The sequence below is a fragment of the Pan paniscus genome, chromosome 3 (assembly GCF_029289425.2).
Source record: "Pan paniscus chromosome 3, NHGRI_mPanPan1-v2.0_pri, whole genome shotgun sequence".
Classification (NCBI taxonomy): domain Eukaryota; kingdom Metazoa; phylum Chordata; class Mammalia; order Primates; family Hominidae; genus Pan; species Pan paniscus.
Genome location: NC_073252.2, coordinates 73,163,534 through 73,185,976, shown reverse-complemented (window position 1 = coordinate 73,185,976; position 22,443 = coordinate 73,163,534). Strand labels below are relative to the sequence as shown.

Genomic DNA, 22,443 nt, shown 5'->3' with positions numbered 1-22,443 from the left:
CATCCCTAAACCATCCTTTTCCCAACACTGCCCATGGAAAAATTGTCTTCCGTGAAACTGGTCCCTGGTGTCCAAAAGGTTGGGGACCGCTGCTTTATAGCATTCTTTTTTGGTGGGGCTGAGCCTGGCCTCTTGGCTGAGTTTATCATTACCATTTATCTCTGAATCAGTTATTTGCTATTGCCTCAAAGTCTTTAGTTTAACAGTTAAGTTCTTGAAAAGCTACGTTGGGGAGCCACAACTTTGCGCGAGTGTCTTGGTTGAGCGCAGCGCCCATTCATTGCCCTCGAGCGTCCATCCATCTGTCCGGCTGGCGGTCCAGCGAAAGGGGCTCCAGGCTGGACGCAGCCGCCACCCGGGGGACCGAGGCCAGGAGAGGGGCCGAGAGCGCGGCTGACCCTTGCAGGCCGGGGCAGGACACGGTGGCCGCGGCCATGCAGTCCTGTGCCAGGGCGTGGGGGCTGCGCCTGGGCCGCGGGGTCGGGGACGGCCGCCGCCTGGCTGGGGGATCGGGGCTGTGCTGGGCGCCGCGGGGCCGGGACAGCAGCAGTGGCGGCGGGGACAGCGCCGCGGCTGGGGCCTCGCCCCTCCTGGAGCGCCTTCTGCCCAGACACGACGACTTCGCTCGGAGGCACATCGGCCCTGGGGACAAAGACCAGAGAGAGATGCTGCAGATCTTGGGGCTGGCGAGCATTGATGAATTGATCGAGAAGACGGTCCCTACCAACATCCGTTTGAAAAGACCCTTGAAAATGGAAGACCCTGTTTGTGAAAATGAAATACTTGCAACTCTGCATGCCATTTCAAGCAAAAACCAGATCTGGAGATCCTATATTGGCATGGGCTATTATAACTGCTCAGTGCCACAGACGATTTTGCGGAACTTACTGGAGAACTCAGGATGGATCACCCAGTATACTCCATACCAGCCTGAGGTGTCTCAGGGGAGGCTGGAGAGTTTACTCAACTACCAGACCATGGTGTGTGACATCACAGGCCTGGACATGGCCAATGCATCCCTGCTGGATGAGGGGACTGCAGCTGCAGAGGCGCTGCAGCTGTGCTACAGACACAACAAGAGGAGGAAATTTTTTGTTGACCCCCGTTGCCACCCACAGACAATAGCTGTTGTCCAGACTCGAGCCAAATATACTGGAGTCCTCATTGAGCTGAAGTTACCCTATGAAATGGACTTCAGTGGAAAAGATGTCAGCGGAGTGTTGTTCCAGTACCCAGACACGGAGGGGAAGGTGGAAGACTTTACGGAACTCGTGGAGAGAGCTCATCAGAGTGGGAGCCTGGCCTGCTGTGTGTGCTACTGACCTTTTAGCTTTGTGCATCTTGAGGCCACCGGGAGAATTTGGGGTAGACATCTCCTTGGGCAGCTCCCAGAGATTTGGAGTGCCACTGGGCTATGGGGGACCCCACGCAGCATTTTTTGCCGTCCGAGAAAGCTTGGTGAGAATGATACCTGGAAGAATGGTGGGGGCAACAAGAGACGCCACTGGGAAAGAAGTGTATTGTCTTGCTCTTCAAACCAGGGAGCAACACATTCAGAGAGACAAGGCTACCAGCAACATCTGTACAGCTCAGGCCCTCTTGGCGAATATGGCAGCCATGTTTGCAATCTACCATGGTTCCCATGGGCTGGAGCATATTGCTAGGAGGGTACATAATGCCACTTTGATTTTGTCAGAAGGTCTCCAGCGAGCAGGGCATCAACTCCAGCATGACCTGTTCTTTGATACCTTGAAGATTCAGTGTGGCTGCTCAGTGAAGGAGGTCTTGGGCAGGGCCACTCAGCGGCAGATCAATTTTCGGCTTTTTGAGGATGGCACACTTGGTATTTCTCTTGATGAAACAGTCAATGAAAAAGATCTGGACGATTTGTTGTGGATCTTTGTTTGTGAGTCATCTGCAGAACTGGTTGCTGAAAGCATGGGAGAGGAGTGCAGAGGTATTCCAGGGTCTGTGTTCAAGAGGACCAGCCCGTTCCTCACCCATCAAGTGTTCAACAGCTACCACTCTGAAACAAATATTGTCCGGTATATGAAGAAACTGGAAAATAAAGACATTTCCCTTGTTCACAGCATGATTCCACTGGGATCCTGCACCATGAAACTGAACAGTTCGTCTGAACTCGCACCTATCACATGGAAAGAATTTGCAAACATCCACCCCTTTGTGCCTCTGGACCAAGCTCAAGGATATCAGCAGCTTTTCTGAGAGCTTGAGAAGGATTTGTGTGAACTCACAGGTTATGACCAGGTCTGTTTCCAGCCAAACAGCGGAGCCCAGGGAGAATATGCTGGACTGGCCACTATCCGAGCCTACTTAAACCAGAAAGGAGAGGGGCACAGAACGGTTTGCCTCATTCTGAAATCAACACATGGGACCAACCCAACAAGTGCCCACATGGCAGGCATGAAGATTCAGCCTGTGGAGGTGGATAAATGTGGGAATATCAATGCAGTTCACCTCAAGGCCATGGTGGATAAGCACAAGGAGAACCTAGCAGCCATCATGATTACATACCCATCCACCAATGGGGTGTTTGAAGAGAACATCAGTGACGTGTGTGACCTCATCCATCAACATGGAGGATAGGTCTACCTAGACAGGGCAAATATGAACGCTCAGGTGGGAATCTGTCGCCCTGGAGACTTTGGGTCTGATGTCTCGCACCTAAATCTTCACAAGACCTTCTGCATTCCCCACAGAGGAGGTGGTCCTGGCATGGGGCCCAGTGGAGTAAGAAATACCTTGCCCCGTTTTTGCCCAATTATCCCATCATTTCACTAAAATGGAATGAGGATGCCTGTCCTGTGGGAACCGTCAGTGCGGCCCCATGGGGCTCCAGTTCCATCTTGCCCATTTCCTGGGCTTATATCAAGATGATGGGAGGCAAGGGCCTTAAACAAGCCACGGAAACTGCGATATTAAATGCCAATTACATGGCCAAGCGATTAGAAAAACACTACAGAATTCTTTTCAGGGGTGCAAGAGGTTATGTGGGTCATGAATTTATTTTGGACACGAGAGCCTTCAAAAAGTCTGCAAATATTGAGGCAGTGGATGTGGCCAAGAGACTCCAGGATTATGGATTTCACGCCCCTATCATGCCCTGGCCTGTGGCAGGGACCCTCATGGTTGAGCCCACTGAGTCGGAGGACAAGGCAGAGCTGGACAGATTCTGTGATGCCATGATCAGCATTCGGCAGGAAATTGCTGACATTGAGGAGGGCCGCATCGACCCCAGGGTCAATCCGCTGAAGATGTCTCCGCACTCCCTGACCTGCGTTATATCTTCCCACTGGGACCGGCCTTATATTCCACAGAGGTGGCAGCATTCCCACTCCCCTTCGTGAAACCAGAGAACAAATTCTGGCCAATGATTGCCCGGATTGATGACATATATGGAGATCAGCACCTGGTTTGTACCTGCCCACCCATGGAAGTTTATGAGTCACCATTTTCTGAACAAAAGAGGGCCTCTTCTTAGTCCTCTCTCCCTAAGTTTAAAGGACTGATTTGGTGCCTCTCCCCAGAGCATTTGATAAGCAAGAAAGATTTCATCTCCCACCCCAGCCTCAAGTAGGAGTTTTATATACTGTGTATATCTCTGTAATCTCTGTCAAGGTAAATGTAAATACAGTACCTGGAGGGAGTCGAAGCTGATGGTTGGAAGACAGATTTGCTTTGGTATTCTGCTTACACGTGTGCCAGTTGCCTGGATTGGGAGCCATTTTGTGTTTTGCATAGAAAGTTTTAGGAACTTTAACTTTTAATGTGGCAAGTTTGCAGACTTTATAGAGGCTATCCTGGAGACTTAATAGACATTTTTTTGTTCCAAAAGAGTCCATGTGGACTGTGCCATCTGTGGGAAATCCCAGGACAAATGTTTACATTTTGTATACCCTGAAGAACTCTTTTTCCTCTAATATGCCTAATCTGTAATCACATTTCTGAGTGTTTTCCTCTTTTTCTGTGTGAGGTTTTTTTATCTGCATTTATTAGTATTCTAATAAAAGCACTTTGATTGGAAAACAAAACACAACAACAAAAAAAAGAAAAGCTACATCAGAATCCATGTAATCTTGTTTGAGAAAGATAGAAATTGATCCTTTCAGCTGGATTATAGGTTACTGCAAGATTCCCACCCTTTCTGCTGGAGTGTTGAGAAGTCTGGCCCAGAGGTCAAATCATACTTTGTAATCTTGAACTAAATAGTGTTTATTACTTGATGCTTATAAGTACTGTTTTATTTTTCTCCCCTAGATGCAAACCAAGATTTCACTTTCTACCCTGAGTGCGATTGCAACTCCAAGAATTATAGAGCTTGCCCACCCAAGGATCAAGTTAGAGGGTCTGTGCTATGAAAGACAAAGAAGTGAACTGCCCATCCATCCTGTAAGCTATCACTACATTCAGCTCACTTTTTGGCTGCTCTTAGGATGCCATTTTGCCTCTACAGGGCATAGCCCAAAGTCACTGGAAAAGAGAATCTGGGAAGAGTGGTCTGTGGCAGGAAGAGAGACTAGCTAGATGATAGGGAGAGAGGGAAAAGAGTAGAGCACCAAGAGCATGGGCTTTGGAGTTCAGTTTTGGAGCTGGATTCAAATTGCAGCCTCGTCACTACAAGCTCTATGATGTTGGGACAAACTTCCTGAGCTTTATTCATTCAACAAATATTTGGATGCCTACTGTGAGCCAGGCAGTGATCCCAGTGAACAACTTGGAGCTCTATGCTAATCAGGGGAGACAAACAATAAATTAGTCAATAGATAATGTCAGATCATGCTAAATGCTATCAGGAAAATAACATAGAAAATGAATGACTGTGGGGCAGGGCGGTAAGATACTTTGCCTATGGTAGTCAGTGAAGGCCTCTCTAAGGAAGGAATGAGCTGAAACCTGACTGATAAGGAGTCAACCAAGTGAAGATCTAGAAGAATATTCCAGTAAAGGGAAGAGTACATGCCAAAGTACTAAAGTTGGGATGCATTTGAAATTGGGTGGAGCAAGGTGAGCTAGAGAATTCTGGAGATAGCCGCCCTCACCGAGTGGTCTGCTGTGTTGAGCAATAACAGGTAAGTCATGGCACTCAGCACAGAGCCTGGAACCTTTGATGGCTTCCCTCCCTCTTCATCCTTGACATTCCCCACCATCAATTGCAGTGCCAACTTGGTGCCCTATTCCAGTTGGGTTTTCAAAAAATATCTAATGATCATGTTGCCAAAAGAGGTGGGGCCAGTTTCACCCTGTTTCAAGGAAACTGAGGATTTAATATGGAATTCTATTAGGAAAGAAAACCATTCTGGGAATCAGAAACTCTTGGACGAGTGTCTTAAGTTTACTAAAGTGACTTGTGACTGTCAGGCAAATGACTTTATTCTCAGTTTTTTGGTATGTAAAAATGGAAGTAATGGAGATCTTTCCTTAATTGCTAGGATTGTTTGGGTTTATTTTATTTTTTAAGGTCTTTAGAAAAAAGGAATACCACTGCAGAAAATCATAGTCTTAGAACCCGAAACAAATCTGCACCATTGCAATGCAGAACACTTTCAAGACTACTGAGAGTGGTGTTAGCTGTCCACCCTAATTCTTTTGTTTGTTTTTTTGTGGTGGTGGTGTTTTTTTTTTAGGCAGTGTCTTGCTCTGTCACCCAGGCTGGAGTGCAGCAGCATGATCATGGCTCACTGCAGCCTCAACCTTCTGGGCTTAAGTGATCCTCCCACCTCAGCCACCTGAGCAGCTGGGACTACAGGCATGTGCCACCACTCCCAAGTTTTAAAAATTTTTTTGTAGAGACAGGGGTCTCACTATATTGCCCAGGCTGGTCTGGAACCCCTGAGCTCAAGTGATCCTTGTGCCTCAACCTCCCAAAGAGCTAGGATTATAAGTGTGAGCCATCATGGCTAGCCCCACTCTAATTCTTTTGAGTGAGCCTTTAAAAGAGAGTAGTAGATGTCATCCTAGGTATTTTACCAATAAAGCAACATAACAGAAAGGCAATCTGGTAGATGTGGTTTTTAAAGTAAGACCAAAAGGAGTCAGTCAATATATGTTTATTCAGCACCAACTATGTGCCAGAGCCAATTTTAGCTTTTAGCAAACAAGTAATTCCCCTTGAGCAGCTTATATTCTAATGGGGAGAAATACAGTCAATAAACAAAGTGATAAATGAGCTAATGTGGGTGTTGACATGTGCTATGAAGAAGATTAAGTAAGTCCTGCAGAAGAGGGTAATTAGGCTGACTTGTCTTGCCTGGCCAGGGAAGATCTCCTTGAAGAATGTGATGTATGAGTCTAGAGACTTGAGTGAGGGAGAGGCAGCCAAGCCAAGGCTAAGGGAAGTTTTTTTTTCAAGGAGAACTAGCAAGTGCAAAGGTCCTGAGAGGGAAGGACCTGGTCCAGGGAGTCTGTGTGGCTGGAATCACAGGGATCAAGGAGAGGAGGGGAGGAAGATGAGGTCAGAGGGGTGGGGCAGAAGGCAGATCATGTAGGGCCTTGTAGGCCACAGAAGGAGCCTAAGTGATAGGGTTTGGCTCTGTGTCCCCACTCAAATCTCACCTTGAATTGTAATAATCCCACATGTCAAGGGAAGGACCAGGTGGAAATAATTGACTCATGGGGGTGGTTTCCCCCATGCTGTTCTCCTGATAGTGAGTGAGTTCTCATGAGATCTGATGGTTTTATAAGGGGCTTCCCCCTTCGCTGGGCTCTTATAGTCTCTTGCCCTCCACCATGTAAGATGTGCCTTTGCTCCTCCTTTGCCTTCTGCCATGATGGTGAGGCCTCCCCAGCCACTCCCCAATGGAACTGTGATTCCATTAAACCTCTTTTTCTTAATAAATTACCCCATCTCAGATATTTCTTCATAGCAGTGTGAAAACAGAATACACTAAGTGTGTGTATATATGTATATATACACAATAATATGTAATAATTATTATTATTTTGAAACAGGATCTCACTCTCTCACCCAGGCTGGAGAGCAGTGGTGCTATCACAGCTTATTGTAGCCTCAACCTCCCTGGGCTCAAGTGATCCTCCCACTTCAGCCTCCTGAGCAGCTGTGACCACAGACATGCACCACCATGCCCAGCTAATTTTTTTTGCTCAAAATTATTATTTTTTATTTTATTTTTTAATTTTTTTCACTTTAAGTTCCAGGATACATGTGCGGAATGTGCAGATTTGTTACATAGGTATACATGTGCCATGGTGGTTTGCTGCACCTATCAACCTGTCACCTAGGTTTTAAACCCCACATGCATTAGCTATTTGTCCTAATGCTCTCCCTCCCCTTACACACCCCCTGCCACTGACAGGCCCTGGTGTGTGTTGTTCCCCTCTCTGTGTCCATGCATTCTCATTGTTCAACTCCTTCTTATGAGTGAGAACATTTAGTGTTTGGTTTTATGTTCCTGTGTTAGTTTGCTGAGGATGATGGCTTCCAGCTCCATCCATATCCTTGCAAAAGATATGATCTCATTCTTTTTTATGGCTGCATAGTATTCCATGGTGTGTATGTACCACATTTTCTTTATCCAGTCTATCATTGATGAGCATTTGGATTGGTTCCAGGTATTTGCTATTGTGAATAGTGCTGCAGACACTTCTCAAAAGAAGACATTTATGTGGCCAACAAACATATGAAAATAAAACTCAACATCACTGATCATTAGAGAGATGCAAATCAAAACCACAATGAGATACCATCTCACACCATTCAGAATGGTGATTATTAAAAAGTCAGGAAACAACAGATGCTGGCAAGGCTGTGGAGAAATAGGAATGCTTTTACACTGTTGGTGGGAATGTAAACCAGCTAATTTTTGTTTTTCTTTGCTTTCTTTTATTTTTATTTTTTGTAGAGATGAGGTTTTGCCATTTTGTCCAGGCTAGTCTTGAACTCCTGGGCTCAAATGATCTGCTCACCTCAGCCTCCCAAAGTGCTGGGACTGATTACAGGCACAAGCCATTGTGCTTGGCTGAGCCTAAGTATTATTTTTAGCAAAATGGGAAACAATAGGATGGGTTTATTTATTTATTTATTTGAGACAGAGTCTCACTCTGTTGCCAGGCTGGAGTGCTGTAGTGTGATCTTGGCTCACTGCAACCTCCGACTCCCTGGTTCAGGCAATTCTTCTGCCTCAGCCTCCTGAGTAACTGGGATTACAGGCACGGGCCACCCCAGCTAATTTTTGTATTTTTAGTACAGACGGGGTTTCACCGTGTTAGTCAGGCTGGTCTCAGACTCCTGACTTCATGATCCACCCGCTTTGGCCTCCCAAAGTGATAGGATTACAGGTAGCAACCAACGCATCCAGCCCAGCATGGGTTTAAAGCCTGGTAGCGATATGATCTGATTTGGGCTTTAGAAAGTACTTAGCTCATGAAGCTGTTGTGATGATTAAGTGGGAATGATTTAGGTAAAGCTTAGAACACTGTCTGGCTCACAGAACACACTCATTATATGTTCATTCTCTCCCTCAGTAACTGTCATGGAAGGCTGCATTGTACAGGAGCAAGGATGGAAGCAGAGAGACCAGTTACGAGTCTGTTGCAGTAATCCAGAAAAGAAATGATTGTGACTTAAGTAGGGATACAGCTATAGACATAGAGAAATGTAAAATTTGGGATATATTTTTGTGTCTCTTTGTTTCCACTATAGGTACCTCCTGCTGCCATGATAGCTAAACCTAGCCCCCGAACAATAGCTCTAGCGAAGTCCAAGTCTGTTCATCAAGATTATCTACCTGACCGTGATGCCCATTGGCCAGTATCTTATGCTACTACTCATTCCAAAGCATCACCTAGGATTCAGGAACTAGCTAATCCAAATAAGAGGTATGTCAATTTCAGGCTAAAGTGGGACAGGAAAGGCTGGGGTTCTGGGGAGAGGGAGAAAGTTGACCTAATAAGGCAAATGAAAAGAGTTGTAGAAATATGAAAAGAACTTCCAAAACATCTTACTTAATGAATTACATTTATTATGATACATCTATGGTCTTCTTACCCTAAACATAACGCTACTGTTAAAAGGTTAGTGGACTAGGTATTGCAACTTAGATCTAGGATGGGGCAGGTGGATCACACCTGTAATCCTAGTGCTTTGGGAGACCAAGGTGGGAGGATAGCTTGAGGCTAGGAGTTGGAGACCACCCTGGGGAACATAGTGAGACCCTGTCTCTACAAAAAACTCTTTAAAAATATTGGCCAGGCACAGTGGCTCATACTGGTAATCCCAACACTTTGGGAGGCAGAGGTGGGAAGATCGCTTGAGCCCAGGAGTTTGACACCAGCCTAGGCAACAAAGTGAGACCCCCATCTCTTCAAAAAAATACAAAAAATTAGCCAGGTGTGGTGGCATGTGCCTGTAGTTCTAGCAACTTGGGAGGCTGAGGCAGGAAGTCATTGCTTGAGCCCAGGAGTTTGAAGTTACAGTGAGCTATGATCTATAACACTGCACTCCAGCCCAGGCAACAGAGTAAGACCCTGGCTCTAAGAAAGAGAAAGGAAAAAAGAAAAAGAAACTTAAGATCTAGGAGACAGTCTGATAAGTATGTGTATGGAATTATTTATCTAACATATATTATTAAGTGAAACAGGTTCTAGAACACAGCATGTAATATGTTGCAATTTGTGTAAGAAAAAAAGACATGGGCCATATACTTGTTTACATATGCCTGTAGTATCTCAGAAGGGTATACAAGAAGCTAGTAACAATGGTTGCCTTTGGGGGCCTAGGGAATTGGGATAGGAGGAAGACTTATTTTTCAATAAATAGGCTTTTGTATTTTTCCAATGTTTTGCATCATGTACGTGTATGGCCTAATTCAAATAGATAAGAATATATAATTAACAAAGAAAAACATTGCCTCTCATTTCTGTTTATTTTTTGGAGGCCTCTTAACTTGCCCGAGCCTCAATTAATTTTGTTACCTTGACGGATAACATCTGATCCCTCTTTTAAAGCATCAGTAGCAAAACCTAGGAGAGGCAGAAAAAGTTGTGGAAGTCTTGAGCTCAGGGAAAAGGAAATATGCTAGTCTTATATAATGACATGTTTAAAATGCTGTAATGTGTTTATCCTTTAAAAAAAATAAATTTGCCATCAGATGAAATGAAGCTCATTCTCTGTTCATTAAAGAGAAGAGGCTGGATGCGTTGGCTCACACCTGTAATCCCAGCAGTTTGGGAGGCCAAAGCAGGCAGATCACTTGAGCCCAGGAGTTTGAGACCAGACTGGGCAACATGGTGAAACCCCGTCTGTACTAAAAATACAAAAAAATTTGCTGGGCATAGTGGTGCACGTCTGTAGTCCCAGCTATTTGAGAGGCCGAGGTAGGAGAATCACTTGAGCCTGGGAGGAGGAGGTTGCAGTGAGCAGAGATCGCACCACTGCACTCCAGCCTGGGTGACAGAGTGAAACCCTGTCTCAAAAAAATAAAACAATAAAATAAAAAATAAAAGAGAAGAATATGATCAAGTGCATTATCAAGGTTTTTATCCTGATGACAAAATTATTATTTGGTGGTAAGGTGCTGAGAGTGGCCAACTTCAAAAATTTTATTTCCTTAAGTCTACCAGAGAATACTCTGGCTTGTTTTAACATTGACAAATTATGTTATGGTAAATGATACATAGGGGATACAAACTCAGGTCTGTCTGATTCCAAAACTCAAGTTCAAGACTAAGCAACTTCCTGAATTTACTTTCTGGGGAAAGAGAAAAGGTTTTGGAATCTGAGAGACATATAAATCTGGATTTGTCTGTAAATTCATTCATTTAACTTCATTTAACTGAGTCTTGATTTCCTTATCTGTATAGTGGAGGTCATGAAAATAAAATGGGGTAATATCATAGTACATAACATACAGTGGATGCTTGAGAAACATTAGCTACCTTCTCTGTTCATCTTATTTCAGGTTGATTTCTTTTTCCCCTATTTCAGGGCTCCTGTGCGTATTGTGTATTATGATCCAGATGTCTTTAAAACCAAGCCAGCTGCTTTGAAAGCACAGTGTTCTCAAAGGATCCGGGAGTTGTCACAACCTCTTACACGTTAAATACAGAAAGCCACAACAGTCAGACCCTGGTTATGTATCTAGAACACATATTAGATGACTTAGTTCCCTGTTGCGGTACTGTCAGTTTACATTCACCCCTTGCTTCCCCTCCCACAAAATGAGACCTTTAGGGAAAACCACCATGATCATTAAATAGCAGTTGTTGCTGTTACCTGTTGCTGAATCTTTAGCAGATTTGAGGACTCCAGCATGCAATAAATGAGAAAATGAGAGACTGCCTCATTATCCTTACTGTTTCCTCACAAGCATCTTGGCTGCCTCATTGCTGTAGCTGACCTGAAGAAACACTCTTCCTTATATTTGTGGGTTTTGCTTTTCCTTTCCCAGTGAGTTCCATGTTCCCCAGTAACTGATCCTACCTCAGTCCCTTCTCCAGTAAGTCCTGGGAAATGAAATCATTCTTTGTGTTATTTCAGCATCCCCTTATTACTTAGAAAAAACACTGAAAAAGTGAAGCTCTTTTGGAAAAATTGAAATACTTTTTATAGTCTATAAATACAATTTATAATTGAAATTTAGGGAACAGGTTACCTTAATGATGATGTCACCAATCTCTGTTCCTTTACTCATGCCAGAGTCACTTACCATGAATGAGAGAAAAAGCAAGATGTTTGGTAAGCATTAAAATTCTCTGTAAAATTGCATCTGCCCAGAATTTTATTCTCTCTATAGATCAGTATTTTACAAATTAAACTAACTTTTATGGGGCATATCTAGATTTGCATGAAAATGAACTTACTTGAAAGCCAATTTTACAGATGAATGAGTTCTACCTTTAAGGTCTTTGTGTTACAGAGGGGTAATATCACATAGCAGTTTTGAACTTGAGTTTTGGAATCAGATAGAACCTGCAGTTGTCTCTGTCATGGATTATTTACCAGGTATGTGATCTTAAACAAACTTCCTAACTCCCTGTGCTGCAGTTTCTTTATGTAGAAAATGGGTTCCTGCAGCATTCTCGTAAAGATTAGATGATAAAATGTATATAATAAAGTATATATTTGAAACAAAAATTTTTATTTAGAAATTTAGCTGTGGCTAGGCACAGTGGCTCATGCCTGTAATCCTAGCACTTTGGGAGGCTGAGGCAGATGGATCACGAGGTCAGGGGTTCAAGACCAGCCTGACCAACATGGTGAAACCCCGTCTCTACTAAAAATACAAAAATTAGCCTGGTGTGGTGGTACACACCTGTAATCCCAGCTACTCAGGAGGCTGAGGCAGGAGAATCACATGAACCCAGGAGGCAGAGGTTGCCATGAGCCGAGATTGCACCACTGCACTCCAGCCTGGGGTGATACAGAGAGACTCCATCTCAAAAAAGAAAAGAAAAGAAAAGAAAAGAAATTTAGCTGTGTTTCACATGTTTAAAGCAGCACAATTCGCAATTGCAAAAATATGGAACCAACCTAAATGCCCATCAACCAACAAGTGGATAAAGAGAGTGTGGTATATGTACACCATGGAATACTACTCAGTCGTAAAACAAAACAAAATAATGGCATTTGCAGCAACTTGGATGGAGTTGGAGGCCATTATTCTAAGTGAAGTAACTCAGGAATGGAAAAACCAAACATTGTATGTTCTCGCTTATAAGTGGGAGCTAAGCTGTGAGGATGCAAAGGCGTAAGAATGATACAATGGACTTTGGGGACTCAGAGGGAAGGCTGGTAGGGGGGTGAGGAATAAAAGATTACATAATGGGTACAGTGTACACTGCTTGGGTGATGAGTGCACCAAAATCTCAGAAATCACCACTAAATAACTTATCTATGTAACCAAAAACTACCTGTACCCCCAAAGCTATTGAAATTAAAAATAAGAAATTTACCTGTGCTAGCTTTCTAAGGGTACAGTGGCATAATTCATATCAGTGGGGAAAATATGCCTTGATTCTTACATTAAATGAATGTCTGTTGAGTGTCTTTGCTTTGCCAGACCCTGTGCTTGGCACTGGAGATAACACAGTGAACCAAACAGATATGGGTTCTGCTCTCATGGACTCTTTAGCTTATTGGGAGAGATGATTTCATTAGAATATTCACCAATAAATGTAAAATTACAACACTAGCAAGTACTATGAAATAGTGTTATGAAATAACAGAATAGAGAACTTTGATCCCATGGGAAGGTGAGGGAAGGCTTCTCTAATGAAGGAACAACTGGGTTGGATGCTGATGAAATGCCTAACCTTGTTTTTACTTCAACTCGTTACTTTGAATTTTGTCCTGCTTGTCTCTTTAAATCACCTAGCCTTGCTTTTCATGTAAATAAGACTCTCTAGCTAGGAAAGCCGGGCAAACTCCAATTGACCCCTTAATTTACAAGACACTAGGGCTCCTCACCCAACCCCCTCTCGTGAGGAGTTGGCCTGGGTAAACAGATCCTCAGCATTTCAAAGGAGCCCAATTAACTGATAAGGTACCAACACCAACAATGTATGAAGTTCCCAGGAATTTTCTCCAAGAGATAACAACATAAAACCTTGAGTTCGTGTCTGGCATAGACCCTATATCTAATTATAATAAAAGATTTAGAACCTTGCACCTGGTACCGTTGCTCTTCTTGTAACCATTTGTCTTTTAAGTTGTTTATCACTCTGTAACCATTTTGATTCTTTTGATTCTTGCATGTTTTTACTTCTGTAGAATTATTACATTTGAGTCCCCCTCCCCTTCCTAAACCTAGGTATAAAAGTTAATCAAGCCCCTTCCTCGGGGCCGAGAGAATTTTGAGCATTAGCTGTCTCTTTGGCCGCCGGCTTAATAAAGGACTCTTAATTCGTCTCAAATTGTGGCGTTTTCTTAACTCACCTGGGTTCAACACTGAAAACTGAGTAGGACTAACTAACCAAAGAGGATACAGGAAGGCATTCCAAGTAGTGGGAACATATGTTAAGTGGACAGTTGTTGATTTTTGGATCACTCTGAATTCATTCTTCCTCCTTCTGATAAGAACTGCGCATTTGCTCTTGGAGAATTACTTTCTCCTCATTGTTTAAAGCTTTATGGGGATTTTTATTCAAGGTTTCCTAGCCGAGGTATGGATACGTAACCCAAGTCAGCCACACCCATTGAACTGTCTTCTGGGACTGTGGATCTTAAGCATAGTGAAGCAAGGGTGATGGAGCTGATATTTCCATATAGGTGCCCTGATGAGACTTTATTTTTCTCCTACTACCTGTGTCCCTGGCGCTGTTCTGACTCCTACCCTGGTGCTCCGGCTATTCCTTTGATGCCGGAACTGCCTTCCAGTAAATCCCCTGAGGCAGATGGAAGGATGCATCAGGGACTGAAAGATTGCCAGTGTGGCTCAAACAGAAAGAAATAGGAGGTTGTGTGAAGCAAGAGGAGGCTGAAGGATGGGAGCCAGACCAGACCACGTAGGGCACTGGAGGACAGGTTAAGGATTTTAGTCTTCATCCTAAAACCAAAGGGAAGCTATTGAAGTAATTTAAGCATGGGGTGATGTGATCAGAGTTGGCTTTTGAAGAAATAGTTCTGACAAATAAATTGGGAAGGGGGCAGTGGAGGTGGGTAGGCCAAGTTAGGAAGTTATTTAGTACGTCATTTGAAATGTGAAAATAGTTTGTTGGTACCATGGTGGAGACGGTAAGAAGTGACAGGCTCAAGAGAGATTTGAGAAGGTGGATTTATGGGATTTGATGATGGGTTATATATGGGGAGTGGGAGAGGAAAGAATTCAAGATAACTTCTGGATTTCTAGGTTATGAAACAGGATAGAGAGTGCTCTGGTTTGAATGTTTGTGTCCTTCCAAAATTCATGTTGAAACTTAATCCTCAATGCAATAGTATTCAGAGGTGGGGCTTTCAGGAGATGATTGGGTCTGAAGGACTCTGCCCTAATAAATTGGATTAGTGCCCTTGTAAAAGGGCTTGAGGGAGTGAGTTCATCCCTTTTCTCTTTTTGCCATGTAAAGATGCAGTAAGAAGGTGCCATCTTGGAAGCAAAGAACAAGCCCTTACCAGATACCGAATCTATTGGCACCTTGATCTTAGACTTCCCAGCCTCAGCTGTGAGAAATAAATTTCTGTTCTTTATAAATTAGCCAGTGTTTGGTGTTTTGTCATAGTAGCCCAAAAAATTAAGGCAGAAAATTAGTACCAGGAGTGGAGTACTGTGTAACAAATACCTAAAAATGTAAAAACAGCTTTGGAACTGGTAATGGACAGAGACTGGAACAGTTCAGAGGAGCAGGCTAGAAAAAGCCTGTGTTGCCATAAATGGAGCATTAAGGGCGATTTCTGGTGAGAACTCAGAAGAGTTGTAGAGAAACCTTCAATCTTCTTAGAGATTACTTAAGTGGTCATGAACCAGACAGTTGGCAGAAATATGGACAGTAACCTGGGCATGGTGGCTCCCGGCTGTAATCCCAGCACTTTGAGGGACTGAGGTGGGAGGATAGCTTGAGCCCAGGAGTCCAAGACCAGCCTGGGCAACATAGGGACACCCCATTTTTATTTTAAAAAAAAGTTTTTTAAAAAACTAGCCAAGCATGGTGGTGCTTGCCTGTAGTCCCAGCTACTCAGAGGCTAAGGTAGAATTACTTGAGCCTAGGAAGTTGAGGTTGCAGTGAGCCATGATTTTGCCACTGCATTCTAACCTAAGCAACAGAGTGAGACCCTGTCTCAAGAAAAAAAAAAAAAAAAGAAAAAGAAAAGAAATATGGACAGTAAAGGCCATTTTAGTGAAGTGTCAGATGGAAATGAGGAACAAGATAGTGGAAACTAGAGAAGTAAGTTAATAAGTGACAAAAAGAAAAAAAAGAACCTTGGTTACATTGTATTCATGTGATATTTGCAGGAGAAACCTCTAAGCAAAGTGTTGAAGGAGCTGCTTGGCTTCTCTTGACTGCTTGTAATAAAATGTGAGAAGTGAGAATTGAATTAAAGATGGAATTTATAATTAAAAGAGAGGCAGAACTTAAAGATTTGGAAAATTCTCAGCCTTGTCAAGTTGTAAAGGATGAGAAGCATGGTTGAGAGAGAACACCAAGATTGTGACCAAGAGAATGTTTGGTAAGGCGATTAGTATGGCTAGAAGGAAGTCAGATGCTATTAATCAAGACAATGGAAGAATGACCCCTAAGGTATTTTGGAGATCTTCAAGGCTGCCACTCCCATCACAAGCTCAGAGTGCCAGGCCCTTGAGGACAGAATGATTTCAAAGCAGGAGCACAGGGCATCTGTGGGACCTTGGGGCCCACTTCCTAGTATTGCCTCACATTTCTGCTCCACAAATTCTGGTGCAGTGCCCCTCAGCCACCCCAGGTATGGCTTCAGTGGGCCCAGGTACAATATAGTTGGCAGAGAGTCCCCACTAAGACAGTGTCTAATGGAGCCATGAGAATAGGGCCACCCTTGTGACCCCAGGTTGGTAGAGCCACCAACATGCAACATCAACCTGGGAGAGCCACAGTCACATGACTCCAAACCCTGCTGACCATGGGTTGTGCCCAGCAAAGCCAAGGGGGTGAGCCCACCTGGGTGAACCTTAGTGTGTTCAGAAGATGGGACATGGAGTCAAAGAAGATCATTCTCAAGCCTTAATATTTAATGTTTGCTTTGTTGGGTTTTGGACTTACTTGAGACCTGTTACTCTTTTCTTTCCTACCTCTCCCTTTTGGAATGAGAATGTATATCCTATGCTGATATCACTATTGTCTTTTTTTCTTTCTTTCTTTCTTTTTTTTTTTTTGAGACAGAGTCTTGCTCTGTCACCCGGACTGGAGTGCAGTGGCGTGATCTTGGCTCACTGCAACCTCTACCTCCCGGGTTCAAGTGTTTCTCTGCCCCCCGAGTAGCTGGGATTACAGGTACCCACCATCACGCCAGACTAATTTTTGTATTTTTAGTAGAGGCAGGGTTTCACCATGTTGGCCAGGCTGGTCTCGAACTCCTGACCTTGTGATCCGCCTGCCTTGGCCTCCCAAAGTGCTGGGATTACAGGCATGAGTCACCATGCCCAGCCACTATTGTAATTTGAAAGCACATAACTTGTTCGATTTCACAGGTTCACAGCTGGAGGGGGAGTTTGCTTCAAACTAATCGTTCATTTATATCTGATTTAGATGATATTTACGTGAGACTTTGGACTTAAACTTTAAAGTTGATGCTGGATTCAGTTAAGACTTTTGGGGCTATTGGAATGAAAAGAATGTATTTTGTAAGTGAGAAAAACATGAATTTGGGGGAACCGGAGGCAAAACGCTGTAATTTGAATGTTTGCATCCTTCCAAAATTCGTGTTGAAACTTAATTTCCAGTGCAACAGTATTAAGAGGTGGGGCCATTAGGAGATGATTAGGTCATAAGGGCTATGCTCTCATCAACGGGATTAGTGTCCTTAATAAAGAGCTTGAGAGAGTTCATCTCTTTTTCCGTTTTTAGCCATGTGAAGATGCAGCAAGAAGGTGCCATCTTGGAAGGAGCAAGCAGCCATCAGTTGACATTGAATCTTCCAGTGTCTTGATTTTGAACTTCCCAGGCTGTAGAACTGTGAGAAATTAATTTCTATCATTTGTGAATTATTCAGTTCATTGTATTTTGTTAGAGCAACCTGAATAGGCTGAGAGAGATAGTGAGAGTCAAACAAATGGAAACACATCCCATGCTTATGGATGGGTAGAGTCAATATTGTGAAAATGACCATACTGCCAAAAGAAATCTACAGATTTAATGCAATTCCCATTAAAATACCACCATCATTCTTCACAGAATTAGAAAAACAATCCTAAAGCTCATATGGAACCAAAAAAGAGCCTGCATACCCAAAGCAGGACTAAGCAAAAAGAGCAAATCTGGAGGTATCACATTATCTGATTTCAAACTACTAAAAGGCCATAGTCACCAAACAGCATAGTACTGCTATAAAAATAGGCACATAGTCCAATGGAACAGATAGAGAACCCAGAAATAAACCCAAATACTTAACAGCCAACTGATACTTGGCAAAGCAAACAAAAACACAAAGTGGGGAAAGGACACCCTATTCAACAAGTGGTCCTGGGATAATTGGCAAGCCACATGTAGAAGAATGAAACTGGATCCTCATCTCTCACCTTATACAAAAATCAACTCAAGATGGATCAAGGACTTAAATCTAAGACCTGACACTATAAAAATTACAGAAGGTAACATCAGAAAAACCCTTCTAGATATTGGCTTAGGCAAGGATTTCATGACCAAGAACCCAGAAGCAAAGCAAATGCAACAAAAACAAAGATAAATAGCTGGGACTTAATTAAACTAAAGAGCTTTTGTACAGCAAAAGGAACAGTCAGCAGAGTAAACAGACAACCCACAGAGTGGGAGAAAATCTTCACAATCTATACATCTGACAAAGGACTAATATCCAGAGTCTACAACGAACTCAAATCAGTAAGAAAAAAAAAATCCCATTAAAAGGTGGGCTAAGGATATGAATAGACAATTCTCAAAGGAAGATATACAAATGGCCAAGAAACATATGAAAAAATGCTTGACATCACTAATGATCAGGGAAATGCAAATCAAAACCACAATGCGATACCACCTTACTCCTGAAAGGATGGCCATAATAAAAAAATAACAAATGTTTGTGTGGATGCAGTGAAAAGGGAAAGGGAACACTTCTACATTGCTCATGGGAATGCAAACTAGCATAACCCCTGTGGAAAACAGTGTGGAGATCCCTTAGAAAACTAAAAGTAGAACTATCATTTGATCCAGCAATCCCACTACTGGTTATCTACCCAGAGGAAAAGAAGTTGTTATACGAAAAAGACACTTGCACACACATATTTATAGCAGCACAATTCGCAATTTCAAAAATGTGGAACCAACCCAAATGCCCATCAATCAATGAGTGGGTAAAGAAACTGGTATATGTTTATGATGGATTAATACTCAGCCGTAAAAAGGGATGAATTAATGGCATTTGCAGCAACCTGGATGGGATTGGAGACTATTATTCTAAGAAGTAACTGAGGAATGGAGTGTATGTTCTCATAGGTGGGAGCTAAGCTATGAGGATGCAAAGGCATAAGAATGATACAATGGACTTTGGGAACTTGGGGGGAAAGTGTGGGAAGGGGGTGAGGGATAAAAGACTGCAAATCAGGTTCAGTGTATACTGCTCGGGAGATGGATGCACCAAAATCTCACAAATCACCACTAAAGTACTTACTCATGTAACCAAATACCACCTGTTCCCCAATAACCTATGGAATTAAAACTTTTTTTAAAAAGGAAAAAGAGAGTCAGAATACACAAATGAACAAGAGCCAGGCCACATATGGCAACAGAACTCTGCCTCACAACCTCTGCAGCAACCATGCCAGGAAGCTAAGCCTCAGAATACACAAATGAACAAGAGCCAGGCCACATATGGCAACAGAACTCTGCCTCACAACCTCTGCAGCAACTTGCCAGGAAGCTAAACCACAGCCTCTGCAACAATCATGCCAGAATGGTCAGAATTTGCTCAATGGTGCTTTATTGGTGCCTATGTTTTTGCCCCCACTTCTAACTCAGGACCAACCAGAGAAAGCCAAATACGCTCCCTAAGCCAATCACGTAAGACCCCCTAGTTCTTGTTAACCCCTTTCAACTTCCCCACACAAGCAGCCTCCAATCAGAGCATATCCAAAGCCTCCCCACACCCCTGCTGCCATAAAGCTTCCCCTCTCCCCTAACTGCCTTTAAGTTTCTGTCAAATGCAAGTGACTCCCTTGCTTTAGCCAGCTCTAAATAAGTAGCCTGTGCATGCTCCCATTTGGGTGGTCTTTGTTTATTTTCACAACAATGAGCCCTTCACTGATTTAGGGGACACTGTGTGAGGACCAGAAGAGGAGCGTGGAGAAGCATGTGTTCAGTTCTGGACACATAGATTAGAAGACACCTTTGAGACATTGAAAAGGAGATGTCAGGTACAGCCTGCATTGTGACTTTCATGGACCCAAGGCACTTTTGCCTTCCTGGATAATTAATTTCTTCCTTAAAATAATATTAAAACTTACATTTTATAACGTTGTTGGTATAAAGATGGACATGTTAATATATACTAAAACATTTTTTACCCAAACATTTCTTTTTTACTTTTTCTTTTTTTTTTTTTTTGAGACTGAGTCTCACTCTGTTTCCCAGGCTGGAGTACAGTGGTGCGATCTTGTCTCACTGTAACCTCTGCCTCCCGAGTTCAAGCGATTCTAGTGCCTCAGTGACTACAGGCATGAGCCACCATGCCTGGCTAATTTTTGTATATTTAACAGAGATAGGGTTTCACCCTGGTGGCCAGGTTGTTATTATTATCTTCTTGCTTACTGAATTGTTTACTTTTTTTTTCAAGACAGAGTCTCACTCTGTCACCCAGGCTGGATTGCAGTGGCGCGATCTCAGCTCACTGCAATCTCCACCACCCGGGTTCAAGCGACTCTCCTACCTCAGCCTCCCAAGTAGCTGGGCTACAGGTGCGTGCCTCCACGCTCGGCTAATTTTTGTATTTTTAGTAGAGATGGGGTTTCAGCATGTTGGCCAGGCTAGTCTCGAACTCCTGACCTCAAGTGATCTGCCCACCTCGGCCTCCCAAAGTGCTGGGATTACAGGAGTGAGCCCCCACGCCCGGCCTGTTAACCTTTTTAATTGCTGGTTGCAGGGCCTAGCTAAGTGCCTGGAATTTCCCAGGCATTTTGAAGGGACTCAAAATCTTTCCTTTATTTCCATGCTTGGGGTGCCCAGCAAGCCCCTAAGCGGAGTCCCTGCTCCATCTCATCACAGCCAGGCCCATAAGGGTCCCAAGCTGTCTTCAGTGGTTAGCCTTTGTTCTCCCTTACATAACTCTTCCCCTTCTTCCCAGAGGGTTTTACTTCCTAAGGGCCTGTCTGAGGAGGTGCTGGCCCATGGCCACCCTTGGTAGCAGAGACATGTTACGGGCAGTAAGGGGAGGGAGCCTAAAGACACATATTCTGTTATAGTTTACGTTGCTTTTTGTTTTCCATCTGGGAGGGGTTGCCAGGTGCCTTCCCCACCCACCAGCTGCATGCATCTGCCTGCCTGCCTACTCTCTATTACCAAGGTGTGGTCTGCTAGGACTTCCAGGATGCTGGGCACCCTGGGTAGGATTGCAAGACAGGGCAGGCATCAGGCTGGGTATGGAGAAAGGTGGCTCGGTATGGTGGGGAGCAGAAAGAAGCTGTAGACTTCAATGTTGCCCTCTGCAGATAACAGGGACATAATGGTGGTGGGTGGGCAGCTGCTCTGTGGAAAGGCAAGGATGGCTGCGACTCAGGCAGGCGGACATCAAAGAAAAGCAATAACAGACCTCAACTAGCAAACCTCTTTTTGTGTAATGATCTCAGTAGGCAGGAATGTCCCAGAGCTTGGATCATTGGAAAACACCACACTCCTGGCTTCAGGAAACTTAAAACATGGCCTAAGTCAGGCAGCCATTTCAAATTCCACCTTCTCTGGGATTATTACCACATAGTTGACTATTGATGGGGAAAGAACAAGTGACTGCATCATATGATTTCAGATGTTCAGGGAAGGTAGTGTAGACATGTGACTAGAATTGTACATTCTGAAATGAGAAAGGATTTGAACGCAGGACCTACCACTTACTTGATCTGTGTATTTGGATAAACTAGCTAACCTCTCTAGGCTTCAATTTTCTCACCTGTAAAATGGAAAGACGAATAGCGCTGTCAGTGCTGGCTCCTCAAGGCACCACCACATAGGCTGTGGACAAAGCAAAGCTGAGTTTATAGCTTACTGAGGTAAGAGGGCTCTCACTGTCTCAGTGGAGTCCTGGTAGCATTTAGTCAAGGGGAGGGCCATGTAGGATATTTATAAGAATTCGAGGGGTCCGGTCTAGGACTGGTCTTTCATTGGGAGAGCTTGAATAGGATTGGGCAAGGGATTGATAGACTCTATAAGGAAAGGATTTCCAATAGAGCCTTGGAAAGTTGATGAGACTAGTGGAATACTTTCAGGATAGTAACAATAAAGGTTATTTGCAACTTCATAATCCTGGAGAAGAGTTTCCTAAAGTAGTGAAGACTGTGGAAAAATATAAGTCATGTTCATGTACATAGTACACTGTGAGGTGGATGGGGTAAGTTTTGAGTTCTCTGATCTTGGCCGGGTGTGGTGGCTCACATCTGTAATCCCAGCACTTTGAGAGGCCAAGCCGGGTGGATCACTTGAGGTCAGGAGTTCAAGACCAGCCTGGCCAACATGGTGAAACCTCATCTCTACTAAAATACAAAATTTAACCAGGAGTGTTGGCACACAACTGTAATCCCAGCTGCCCCAGAGGCTGAGGCAGGAGAACAGCTTGAACCCAGG

At 43.6% G+C, this 22,443-nt stretch overlaps 2 protein-coding genes across 2 annotated transcripts in view; both read left to right on the top strand.

Moving 5' to 3' along the window:
* The window catches only part of SPMAP2L (sperm microtubule associated protein 2 like), a 79,443-nt gene extending 62,308 nt beyond the window's left edge, over positions 1-17,135 (top strand). The window contains exons 7-9 of the mRNA XM_003806491.5: positions 4,279-4,410; positions 8,681-8,856; positions 10,964-17,135. Of these exons, the coding sequence (XP_003806539.2) occupies positions 4,279-4,410; positions 8,681-8,856; positions 10,964-11,078 (423 nt within the window). The 3' untranslated portion in view covers positions 11,079-17,135. The remainder of the gene's footprint in view (positions 1-4,278; positions 4,411-8,680; positions 8,857-10,963) is intronic.
* Positions 435-3,951, top strand: LOC134730274 (glycine dehydrogenase (decarboxylating), mitochondrial-like). The gene is given in 4 exon segments (XM_063603809.1): positions 435-1,310; positions 1,312-2,749; positions 2,752-3,326; positions 3,329-3,951. Coding segments are annotated over 4 exon segments (3,063 nt in total). The 3' UTR covers positions 3,503-3,951.
* Positions 17,136-22,443: the final 5,308 nt, after the last annotated feature.